Genomic DNA, 11,909 nt, shown 5'->3' on the forward strand with positions numbered 1-11,909 from the left:
TCCCGCATTCCCATAGAGCCCTATGGGGCAGAAATGGGAATGGGGAAGGGCAATGGCGGAAGGGGTATTTACCGCCCCACCAACCTTGGAATGTGGCGGTAAATCCCCTTTCCGCCAAGGCGGTGCCGGTATTTTACCGGCATGAGCCATGACGCTAATAGCGTCAGGGCTCACCGCCTTCCGTGTAATGAGGCCCTTTGTTTCCAAAACATAAGCCTAGCTTTTATTTAGAGTTTAACCTGCTACCAGCATGGGCGAAGCATGATGATCATCTTAAATGCTGCCTCTGTGCAGCAGGGACTTGTCTGTCTCTGCGGCTATCAAGTGGACATCTCAGGACCCTCAAACCTGCTCTGTGCCACGAGTAGAGCTGGTGCCACGGATCAGACTACTGATGGGGCAGGGCAGGAGTGCACTATGCTTTTGGTGTAGAGTTGACAGGAAATTTAAGACAGAATTACCCTCATCATTCTATTTGTTAATAAAAAATCAAAAAAAAGCCAGAGCTTTGCACCCTTACCAGATGGCAATTGCTCACAGGTCCTATATCTTTCGCCAATCACTGCCAAATTTGGTTGCATGGACACAGCATGTAAGCATGGGACTTTTGGGCTTACAAAGTGCACTTTAGAAAGCAACACCTTACGTTTGGTTTCGCTGCTGACTCACAACATTTTAGAAACCATTGTTACAGAAGAGAGAGAGGGAAGGGGGTTCTGGACTGCGAATATCTGGTTGGCATAGCAACTGGCAATGCCATGGCAAAACTGCCAAATCACTAAAATCTCTTTCAGAAACTCCTCTGCCGTACTACCCAATACGAGGTTCCCTAACAATATTTGCTCCAATCAGCAGCTTTGTAAGAAGCAAGTCGGGTGCAGGGCATTCCATTGCCCAGCTGCGCAATGATTTCATATTGGGCTATTTTGGTCTATTTTCCATGGCCAATTTGGTATTTTCAGGAATCTTTTGATGGCAGATTTGTTTTGATGGCTGCCTTTCTACATTCACCTGGTCACCCCACTACCACTCTGTCTATCTCCACCCACCCACTCCACCCTGTCACGTGTGCTGGCTGGGTTTTGTTTGAGCTATTGTGGGCTACTTTCCTCCTGAGGATACTTTGTTCTTCATGGTTTCATCCTCCCACCCACTCCCACTCTCTCTACCTGCCGCCACCCAATCCCCACTTTCCCTACCCATATGCCCATCCTGTCTACCACCACCCACACTACCCCCACCCATCCTATCCCCACTCTCTCTACCCCAACCAAACCCCCACTCTCTCGAGCCCCATGCACCCTAACCCCATGCTCTCTACCCCAGTCTCTCTACAATACCTCCACTCTCTCTACTCCCACCCTACCCCAATCTCCCTAACTTTACCCACCCTACCCCACTATCTCTACTCTCCCACCCTACCCCCACTCTCTCGAACGCCACCCACCCTACAGCCACTCTCTCACCTTAACCCACCCACCCTACCCCCACCCTCTCTAACCCACCCTTCCCCACTATCTCTACTACCCCACCCTACCCCCACTCTCTCTAACGCCACCCACCTTAAAGCCACTTTCTCTCCCTCACCCTAGCCTAGCCATACTCTCTCTAACCCCAGCCATCCTAAACCCACCCTCTCTACCTCCATGCACCCACCCTACCCCACCCTCTCTACCCCACCCACCCTAGCACAACCTCTCACCCCACGCTCTCTCCATCTTCCCACCGTACCCACACTTTCTCTACTCCCACTCACCCAACTACATACCTCCACTCTCACTACCTATGCTCACTCCTCTTTTACACATCCACTGAACCTACCCCATCTCTCAAACAAATCCACCCACCCTATCACCACTCTCTCTACCCCTTCCCACACACCCTACTCCCACTCTCTACACCAACCAACCCACCCAAACCCTACTCTCTAACCAACCAACCCACCAACTCCTACTCTCTCTACCCCCACCCACCCAACTCTCTCTAGAATACACTAACCCCACCCCCACTCTATACCCTCTCTCCTCCTTCCCCTCACAATCTATATTTCTCGCTCATATTTCCTCTTGCTCTTCATCAATGGCACCCTGTCTCAATAATGTCCTTTCTTGCTCTATTCTCCTTCCTTCTCATTCTCTTGCACACCCAAGACTCTTATCACATCCTCCTTTTAAACTTTGCACTATACTCTTTGCACTCTGGTGCCTATAATTGCAAAATGCAAAGAACAGCATAAAACACCAAAACGATTGGCTTTGCCAGTGCTTGTCAATGTTGGATACCAGGTGACAATTAAACCAAGGCCATTGCACTGGAGTACCATTAGGAGGGAGATGGCACCTGAGAAGGGACAAACAGCTTCAGGGTGATGTTTGGTTATTTAACGCCCATTCACTTCCCCTGCCCATGTTAAAACGTATGGCCATTCCCACCCACTGTCTGCCCATCCCTGTCCAAAACACATTCTCCTGGGATATCTTTGAGCCAGCTGCTGAGTGTGAATGGCTTAATGACAGCTGTAAATGGGCTACTTGTTTAATGAAAATGTGTTATCCAAGTGGGCCTTCAGACACTTGATTTATATATTTGAATTTATTTTCATTTACATAGCGCTTAACGCCAAAGCGCTTTACAGGAATACAAAATAAATGGTACAATTAATTCAAGGGAAGAAAACCGAGAAACACAATTTCACTGGAAAGCAATTGAGTTTTTAGACGTGATCGGAAAACAGGTAAAGAAGAGAGAGGTGGACGAGGGGGCAGGGGGGAAGTGCGCGTTCCGGTGTTTGGGGGAGAGGAGGAAGGGAAGCAGGAGTTAGCACAAGGGGGGGGGGCGGTGACAGGAAGAAGAAAGAGAGTGTCACAGCGGAGAGAGCACGATGGGATGTAGAAAGAAATAAGAGCAGAAAGATAAGGAGGGGCAAGATTAGGAAGACATTTAAAGACAGAGGGTGTTAAGGAGTGTACGTGATTAAATGGGAAGTGAGGCAAGAGTCACGGGAGGATGAAGAAAAAAGAAGACTTATAGCGTAGTTGTAGATAGAGCGGAGGGGAGAGGGATGGGCAGCAGGGAGGCCAACAACTGCCTGACGCCTCATGAACCGTTAGGATAGTAAAGCATGAGGTGGCGGGTCCTCTGCGCGCTGCTATCAGCCCACACGCCAGGTAGCTGCACTCGCTCACTGGTCCCTGTTGGGAATCACAGACAAACCGGACAGTGATGTGTGTAACATCCCGGAAGCATGTGTCACAACACGGAAGTCCCCCAAACACGGTGCAAAAATGCATGCAGGGGCTAAGCAATAACGAGCACCCCTGTCCCCCAACACCAACAGCCCCATTCCTCACACAGAGTGGGCACGAGGAGTGCAGGCCGTGGCGCCACAACATGCAGAGATGACGGCATCAGGCAGTGCATGGTGACTGCACATCAGTCACAGGTGTGTGAGTGTGAACAGTCGAGATGATGGGCAGCTGACGGGGGTGGGGGAGGTGACAGGTTTAAGTGGAGTGTCGGAGGGAGGCAGAGCAAGGGTTACTGCCAACTTTAAATATGGAAGATGTTTGTGGAGGTGGTAGCTGTGGGTGATGCCAAGCCTCGCCACGCACACATATTATTGTAAGGGTGAAGGGCAGGGGCGAGGGAAGAGGGCAGTGCAGGGTGAGGGAGAGATTAGCGTCAGAAAAACATGAAAGTGTGATGTAGGGGGACAGGTGATGGGTGGGAACAGAAGTGAAGCGAGGGGAAGGCGTCCGTGATGGTGGTGTGGCACTGGCACAGGGTGGGGGTCAGGATTAAAGACACGTCACCGTCTAAGAGTGTCAGGTGCGGCTGGGGGCGGTGCAAGAGGGGGTCCGGCTTACAGTTAAGCAACACTCGCAAAAGTGGGAGATGCATGCTCAGGTATGGGGGTGGCGGGCAGGGTTGTGGGGTTCGCAGTAACACAGCACTCTGAACGGATGAGGACGCAGGCGCGGGCGGCTCGGGACTTCATAACAGACTGAGGACGGGACTGCGCGGACGGGGTCCCCAGTACGATCTCAATATTTTACACGTTGTTCTGCTGGTGACATGCACTTATGTCTCTGAATTGCACATAATCAGTGGGAAGCGAACATGGAAAAGGCAGCGATGTGGTGGTCGTCTGCATCACCCGGCGGCACAGTGCCACGCACGCACTCTGTGCCGCCACCCAGCCCCCTCGCGGGGCGTGGGCCCCGGTGCCTACCTTGCGGTGGTCGTTGACGCTCACGTAGCCCTGCAGGACCCGTGCGGCCGGAGCCTGGCTGCCGCCCGGGGGCCGGGGTAGGGCCTCGCCACCGCTGTCTTCGCCGTCCGCCGCCTCTGCCCGCTGCTGCCTCAGCCCCTTCTGCAACCGCACGCCGACTCCGCCGTACATGAGCAACAGGCTGGCGCCCACCGTGCTGAGAGCCAGGAAGACGGCCAGCCCCTGGCGCTGTGGAGAGAGAGGCAGGCGGTGAGGCACACCGGTCCCGGCGGGAGAGCGCTGCTTGCTGAGGCGCTGCCCCTCCATGCGGGCGAGGCAGTGCGCGCAACGTCCCCTACAGCGCTATATGTGGCCAATATCTTAAAAGCGCTTTATTGCCCAGAGCGGTCCGTGCACCAGGCTGGTCTACCTCTGAGCTGTCTAATCACCAGGGCAGGGTTGCCACTGCCGTGCTCTTCAAGGCCTTGCTATCTGACCTGTTCATTAACCAGAGCTGATAGTGCCTAGAGCGGGCTAATCCCAGACTGGCTTCTTCAGCGCAGTGTCTTCATAAGCAAGTCCCAGGGCCACCATGTGAAGTGTATTCCAAAATGCAATGTTTTCTTTAGAGCCCCCTAGGGCAGTACATTCCTTCAACCTATACAGTGCTCAATCATGCTGTCTATTGTTCAGCCCTCACGAGTGCTCTGCTCCAGGAACTGTCTGTTGTTCAGACCACGACTGCCCTACTATAGGAGCTGTCTATTGTTCAGCCCTCACAATTGCCCTACTCTAGGAGCTATCTATTGTTCAGCCCTCACGGCTGCTCTGCTCTAGGAGCTATCTATTGTTCAGTCCTCACGAGTGCCCTACTCTAGGAGCTGTCTATTGTTCAGCCCTCACGAGTGCCCTACTCTAGGAGCTGTCTGTTGTTCAGACCACGACTGCCCTACTATAGGAGCTGTCTATTGTACAGCCCTCACGAGTGCCCTACTCTAGGAGCTATTGTTCAGCCCTCACGAGTGCCCTACTCTAGGAACTGTCTATTGTTCAGCCTCGCGAATGCCCTACTCTAGGAGCTGTCTATTGTTAAGCCCTCACGAGTGTGCCCTACTCTAGGAGCTGTCTATTGTTAAGCCCTCACGAGTGCCCTGCTGTCTATTGTTCAGCCCCCAAGAGTGCTCTGCTCCAGGATCTGTCTGTTGTTCAGCCCTCAAGAGTGCTCTACTCTAGGAGCTGTCTATTGTTCAGCCCTCACGGCTGCTCTACTCTCGGAGCTGTCTATTGTTCAGTCCTCACGAGTGCTCTACTCTCGGAGCTGTCTTTTGTTCAGCCCTCACGAGTGCTCTACTCTCGGAGCTGTCTATTGTTCAGCCCTCACGAGTGCCCTACTCTAGGAGCTATCTATTGTTCAGCCCTCACGGCTGCTCTGCTCTAGGAGCTATCTATTGTTCAGTCCTCACGAGTGCTCTACTCTCGGAGCTGTCTATTGTTCAGCCCTCAGGAGTGCTCTACTCTCGGAGCTGTCTATTGTTCAGTCCTCACGAGTGCTCTACTCTCGGAGCTGTCTATTGTTCAGCCCTCACGAGTGCCCTGCTGTCTATTGTTCAGCCCTCAAGAGTGCTCTGCTCCAGGATCTGTCTGTTGTTCAGCCCTCAAGAGTGCTCTACTCTAGGAGCTGTCTATTGTTCAGCCCTCACGGCTGCTCTACTCTCGGAGCTGTCTATTGTTCAGTCCTCACGAGTGCTCTACTCTCGGAGCTGTCTATTGTTCAGCCCTCACGAGTGCCCTACTCTAGGAGCTGTCTATTGTTCAGCCCTCACGGCTGCTCTGCTCTAGGAGCTATCTATTGTTCAGTCCTCACGAGTGCTCTACTCTCGGAGCTGTCTATTGTTCAGTCCTCATGAGTGTTCTACTCTCGGAGCTGTCTATTGTTCAGCCCTCAGGAGTGCTCTACTCTGGGAGCTGTCTATTGTTCAGCCCTCACGGCTGCTCTGCTCTAGGAGCTGTCTATTGTTCAGTCCTCACGAGTGCTCTGCTCCAGGAGCTGTCTGTTGTTCAGCCCTCACGGCTGCTCTACTCTCGGAGCTGTCTATTGTTCAGTCCTCACGAGTGCTCTGCTCTAGGAGCTGTCTATTGTTCAGCCCTCACGAGTGCCCAACTCTAGGAGTTATCTATTGTTCAGCCCTCACGAGTGCCCTACTCTAGGAGTTATCTATTGTACAGCCCTCACGAGTGCCCTACTCTAGGAGCTGCCTATTGTTCAGCCCTCACGAGTGCTCTACTCTAGGAGCTGTCTATTGTTCAGCCCTCAGGAGTGCCCTACTCTAGGAGCTGTCTGTTGTTCGTCACTCCCCCAGAATCCCCCGGCAGTGACCGAGCTTCGGGGTGCTCTGCTCTCTCTAAACCACAGGTATTCAGCGGCAGCATGTTTTGAGACCATTCTAGAAAGAGGGCAATGCACACCCGACCCTCGCTCTGGCACATACCAGCCGATGTAGCCACAGCTCGCACTGACAAGAGAAGCGCCCGAATCCCCAAACCCACCTGCTAACACAAGCGGAAATCAATGCTATGCACACACCACACAACTTACACAACGCATACGTAGATGTTCAAGATGTCCTCTGTTGTTCCTGTGATTTAAGTTGTGACACCAACCCCAACAATGGAACCCATCGGAGCGGACTTCCTACCAAGCAACACAACACCCCCAAACATTACCCTATCTACTGCACTTTCATCTCACTGGAAATAACGTATCCCAACCAGTACCCAGTGCCCAGTACACAGCGAGTACTTCCAAACAATAGGCAACACTCTGTGTAGACTAGTGCAGCATGCAACTCAGACAACTCGCGCAAAGGCTTCCGCTACTATTTGGATAACCCCCTTAACCAGTCGTGTGTTGCTATGAAACAACTCCCCACCTGCGGGATCTGTTTGCTTGCGGGTCTTGTGGCGAGCGCCTGTCTCTACGGGATATCTAGCGCCGAGGCTGGGGCTGGAAGAACCCCAGCCGCTGTCCATGGTTTGCAGTGCTGACCTGTGTCTGCTTGTTTGCGTGGCATGTGGCGAGCGCCTGTCTCTACGGGATCTCTAGCGCCGAGGCTGGGGCTGGCAGAACCCCAGCCGCTGTCCATGGTTTGCAGTGCTGACCTGTGTCTGCTTGTTTGCGTGGCATGTGGCGAGCGCCTGTCTCTACGGGATCTCTAGCACCGAGACTGGGGCTGGCAGAACCCCAGGCGCTGTCCATGGTTTGCAGTGCTGACCTGTGTCTGCTTGTTTGCGTGGCATGTGGCGAGCGCCTGTCTCTACGGGATCTCTAGCGCCGATGCTGGGGCTGGCAGAACCCCAGCCGCTGTCCATGGTCTGCAGTGCTGACCTGTGCCTGCCCACGCTTGAAGGTAAGCTCCGCTCTGGCTGCGCGCGAGCTCGAGCGTGCCTGTCTTCGGGACCCACGTGCATTCCGATGAAGAACGGGCTGAATGCACAGTTAGTTTCGCGGAGAGCCGAGCATGTAGTAAAGTTTGCTCTGGCTGCAAATGTTCTGTAGTGGGGTCGGTTCTGGCTGCACGGAGGATTGCACGGTGGCTGCATCGGATCGGTAGAGTGGTTTGCTCTGCCTGGACAGGGTCTGCGCTCGGCTTTGACTCAGTGCATTGGGCCCGGAGTGAGGTTAGTTCTGGATGCATAATTTGTAGTGTGGTTGGCCTAGTCTACAAAGTGTCTTCACTGTATGTTCCTGTTGCTGCATATGATCTGTGGTGCGGTTTGTTCTGTCTGCACATGGTCTATAGTGTGGTCTGCACTGGCTACACAGGCTCGTCAATGTATGTTCCTGTTGCTGCATATGATCTGTGGGGTGGTTTGCTCTGGCTGCACAGGGTCTGTAGTGAAGTTTGCCCTGGCCGTTTGGGTCTGGACAGAGGCTTTCTGTGGGTGCATAGTCTGTAGTGTGGTTTGCCCTGGCTACACCGGGTTGTCACTGCATTTTCCTGTTGTTGCAGATAATCTGTGGCGTGTTTGGCTCTGGCTGCACATGGCCTTACGTGAGGTTGACTCTGGCTGCACAGGGCCTGTAGTGAAGTTTGCCCTGGCCGCCCAGGGTGTGCATAGAGGTTTTCTGTGGGTGCACATAGTCACTGGGGAGGTTTGTTCTGGCTTCGCATGGTCTGGAGTGAGGATTTATTCAGGTTGCATATAGTCTGTAGTGGGGTGTTCCCTGGTCGTATAGAATTTGCACAACTCAGACCCAGGATAGGATCGGTGCTGTGGTTCGCGCTGGCTTCACATTGTCTGTGGTGGGGTTTGCGCTGGCCGAATTTATTCTAGGAGTGTCTTGTCCGCCCATGGTATATCACCAATGCTACCCTGAAATGACTTTTAAGAGCTCCATATAAACCCCCGGGTGTCTATCCCTGTCCTAAGAGTCGCTAATCCCTCACTCACCACCGGGGGCTTCTTCATTGTGTGCCCTCTCTGTGGGCTCCTCAGACTCAAGCCGCTGGCCGCTCCCTGCCCCTCGCTCCCTCCATTGTGTGCGGACGGGCGGCCGGTGCGGGGCTCCGGGAAGCGGGAGAGAGCTGGAGTTCCGGCGGGAAGTCGCTGCTGCAGTGCCGGAGACTGGAGACAGCATCCAGCGGGACCCTCTTTAGGCTCCTAGTCATATCCACACACACAGCCGTCTCCCGTGGCGGTCGCTGGGTCCTAGAGCCCTCCAGATTATAAAATGCAATAGTTCCCTGCTAGACACACACATACATCTCTATTCCGATCATGCCTCCGAAACCCTGTGAACAGCTGGATGTGCTGCGCGCTCTGTCCCCCGCTCCAGCCTCTGGCATGCACCCCCGCATGGCATCAGGCCAATTACTAATAAGAAAAGGTAAAAGGGACACCCAATCCCCATGTGTGTGATACAGTCTAATGGCATGGTGGTATACAGTGTCTAATGCAAATGATACCATAAAAATCGTGTTTTGCTTCCCCGATCGATTGCTGCACCTTCACGTACTCTATACACTTGCCAATTTTAATTTAATATCGATAAGTGCACTTTAGACACTTGTAGGTCATATTTCAATATGCATTCTAGCCATCCACCGCACTCGTGGAGCGGTCGGGTCTGTGTTTAATTGCAGCGATAAACACAGCTTGCAAGAAGCGCCAAACGCGGCGGGAGAGGAGCGAAGAGCTGGGACGCCCTTATCGTGGCAGACAGAGCCTGCGTGTTACCTCAATAGGCAGGCAGTGAACTCCTGCCTCCAGCTGAGGTCCCCCAGATCACATCTCAGCAGACGGCGCTGACAGCGCTCCCAAACGCCCGTCATTGGGTCGAAATCAGCTGTAACCTGTCAGGAGGAGGGGAGAAGGGAGGATGTTTATGTGAGGGATAAGGGCTGCGTTTACCATTCTGCAGCCGATCAAAGCAATAGGGACCACAACAAACTAGAGGGAAACGAAAGGCTTATGTCCGTCCGCGGATTGCGATTCAGTTAAAGGCACCGCACGGGAGTCCCACAGGAAAGGGCTACTGTACCCGGATTAACAGGTGCGAAACGGGGTGAAACATTTAACATTCTTGACATTATAATGCTCCCATAATGCTCTTTGCTTTTATGCAAATCGGTAGGATTGGGTTCTATGAAGAGATACTTTGTTGCACAACCCCTTGGAGACGCCTCCTCCTTCCAACAGCCCTCCAAAGAGGTGACAGCTCCCGATACATTTATTTCAATTTAAAGCACTGGAGCAGAATTCTCTCTCCCCGGACCCTGTTAATTACCGCCCCCTGAAATGGCACCCTGTCAACGCACTCCATCACATAGCTCTCAACCATTTGTGTCACAAAGGCGGGTGAAAACACCCGATTTTATTTTTGGCAGGTGAGAGGCCCATTGAAATAAATGAATGGGCATGCAGGAGGCTTGGCGGGTGAGTCAGCTGTTTAGAAGGCGGGTGACACCCGCCAAAAGCGTGTGAGTTGAGAGCTATGCCATCAGACTCGCTCAGTTCATAGTTCACCAGGGACGATTTATGCACCAGAAGGGGAATGAGAACTAATGACAGGATGGAAACACAAGAAGGATTTCATTTAGAGGAAGACACCAGGGAGTATGGCTTGAGGTGGGTGGCAGACACATATTCATGTGACTGTGGAGCCTGAGCACCGTGGGCTACGGGTGGAGCTTCGGAAGGCACTGTGCACGTGGGTGCCAACATTCAGCACTGGTTCAGGGTGCGCTCATAAGCTGAGGAAAAGTGAGACCCATAAGGCACCAACTTATACTTAGACTTAGACTCAAGAAAAGTAGTAACCAGAATCACCACTCAGAGGCTGTTAGGGAGAAGTCTAAAAAATCTGTTAATTCCATCCACCTTAGCGACCGCCAGCAACTTTGCTGGATCTTGAGGACTTGATTTTTTTCCTGGAGAGAGTGAGACCTTTTTTTCCCACTCTCTCATGTATTTAAATGCGATTTTATACACTGTGTTTCTTTTTGGTTGTGGAGTCTAACCAACTCCATACCATTTACAGTTGTGTCACAAAGCACCTTCAGTGCAGTGACACAGGGAAATCTTCCAGATTTCCCAAGGATTAAATACCTTCTCTGGGATCAACTACTGTTTCCAAGAGTAGTAAAGTGAAATTGACTTTACTTAGCACTGTACTTGCTAGACCCAGCACAGCCTATCTTACATAGAGTGCTGGAAGGGTTACTTAGTATCCCCTGTGTCTAAATGCTCATGTAACATTAGTTATGTTACCCTTTCCTCAATTGACTGGCTGGTGGCAGTTGTTTCGTTTTGAACTACCTTGGTTTTTATTTACCGCGACCGTTCGCGGCTCCGGTAAAGTAACCGGGGAGCCATCTTTTTCAAAATGGCATCCAGCCATCTTTGCTAAAATGGTTCCTGGTCTTCTTTTTTCACCAAGTCTTTGTGGAAAGGTCCTTCTAGAGAGTTTCTCTGCATGCCAAACCAGGTTTGGTCTCTTTGTTCATTTTGCCTTTGGCAGGGTTTCTGAGAGAAACCTGCCTCTGGCGCCCGAGTGTCTGTGGTAGGCAGGAAGTGAGGGAGGTGCCCAAAACTCTCTGTGCTTAGTCTCCTAGAAGACCCAAATGCACTCTGTGATGATTGGCTGGTTGACTCTCCAGCAAGGACAGCCATCCTGCTGGGTGAGTGACAGCTAGGCTGGAATGAATGGGAGAGAACTGATTAAAAGGCAAGTCTTTTGGCTTGGAAGGCAGAGTCGACCACTGGACGAAGGGACCGAAGAAGAGTTTGAAGAGGACGGCTACTGCAACTACTGGACTGTTGGTTTGCCCGGTGAACCCCTGCTGCATGTCCGAATCGCCAAGTTCGCATCGACAGAGAAGCCCCTGCAAGGATGACTTCTCCCTTTGAGTTGGTGTGACCAATCAACTCCAAAGGAAGCCACCTGGACACCCATCTCGGAGCTGGTTGAATTTCCTCAGAGTTTCTGCAGGAACCGTATAGCCAGGGAGAAGGACACTAGATTGTGTGCATTACATTAAAGCTGGCATACAACTTTTGGAAGATCCTCCGGACTCCCACAAAACAGGACTGACCAAGCCTAAGCCCCCTCAGCAGAGTGCAGGACCCCAGAAACAAGGAAAGTCCACCATGACAGCCAGGAACCGCGTTTATTGCTATTTGCTGTTTCGCAAGAAGC

At 52.4% G+C, this 11,909-nt stretch overlaps 1 protein-coding gene across 3 annotated transcripts in view; it reads right to left on the reverse strand.

Moving 5' to 3' along the window:
• ST6GALNAC5 (ST6 N-acetylgalactosaminide alpha-2,6-sialyltransferase 5) overlaps window positions 1-8,992 on the reverse strand; it is an 830,159-nt gene extending 821,167 nt beyond the window's left edge. Inside the window, exons 1-2 of one of the 3 annotated variants that reach the window (XM_069641675.1) lie at window positions 8,663-8,992; window positions 4,232-4,459 (exon numbers count right to left, since the gene is read on the reverse strand). In XM_069641675.1, coding sequence (XP_069497776.1) covers window positions 4,232-4,459; window positions 8,663-8,849 — 415 coding nt within the window. In that variant the 5' untranslated portion in view covers window positions 8,850-8,992. Of the gene's footprint in view, window positions 1-4,231; window positions 4,460-7,256; window positions 7,410-8,662 lie in introns of those variants that run through there. The other 2 variants (XM_069641677.1, XM_069641676.1) reach the window with 2 other exon arrangements.
• Window positions 8,993-11,909: the final 2,917 nt, after the last annotated feature.

This window comes from Ambystoma mexicanum, chromosome 1q (assembly GCF_040938575.1).
Source record: "Ambystoma mexicanum isolate Mex_15411 chromosome 1q, UKY_AmexF1_1, whole genome shotgun sequence".
Taxonomy (NCBI): domain Eukaryota; kingdom Metazoa; phylum Chordata; class Amphibia; order Caudata; family Ambystomatidae; genus Ambystoma; species Ambystoma mexicanum.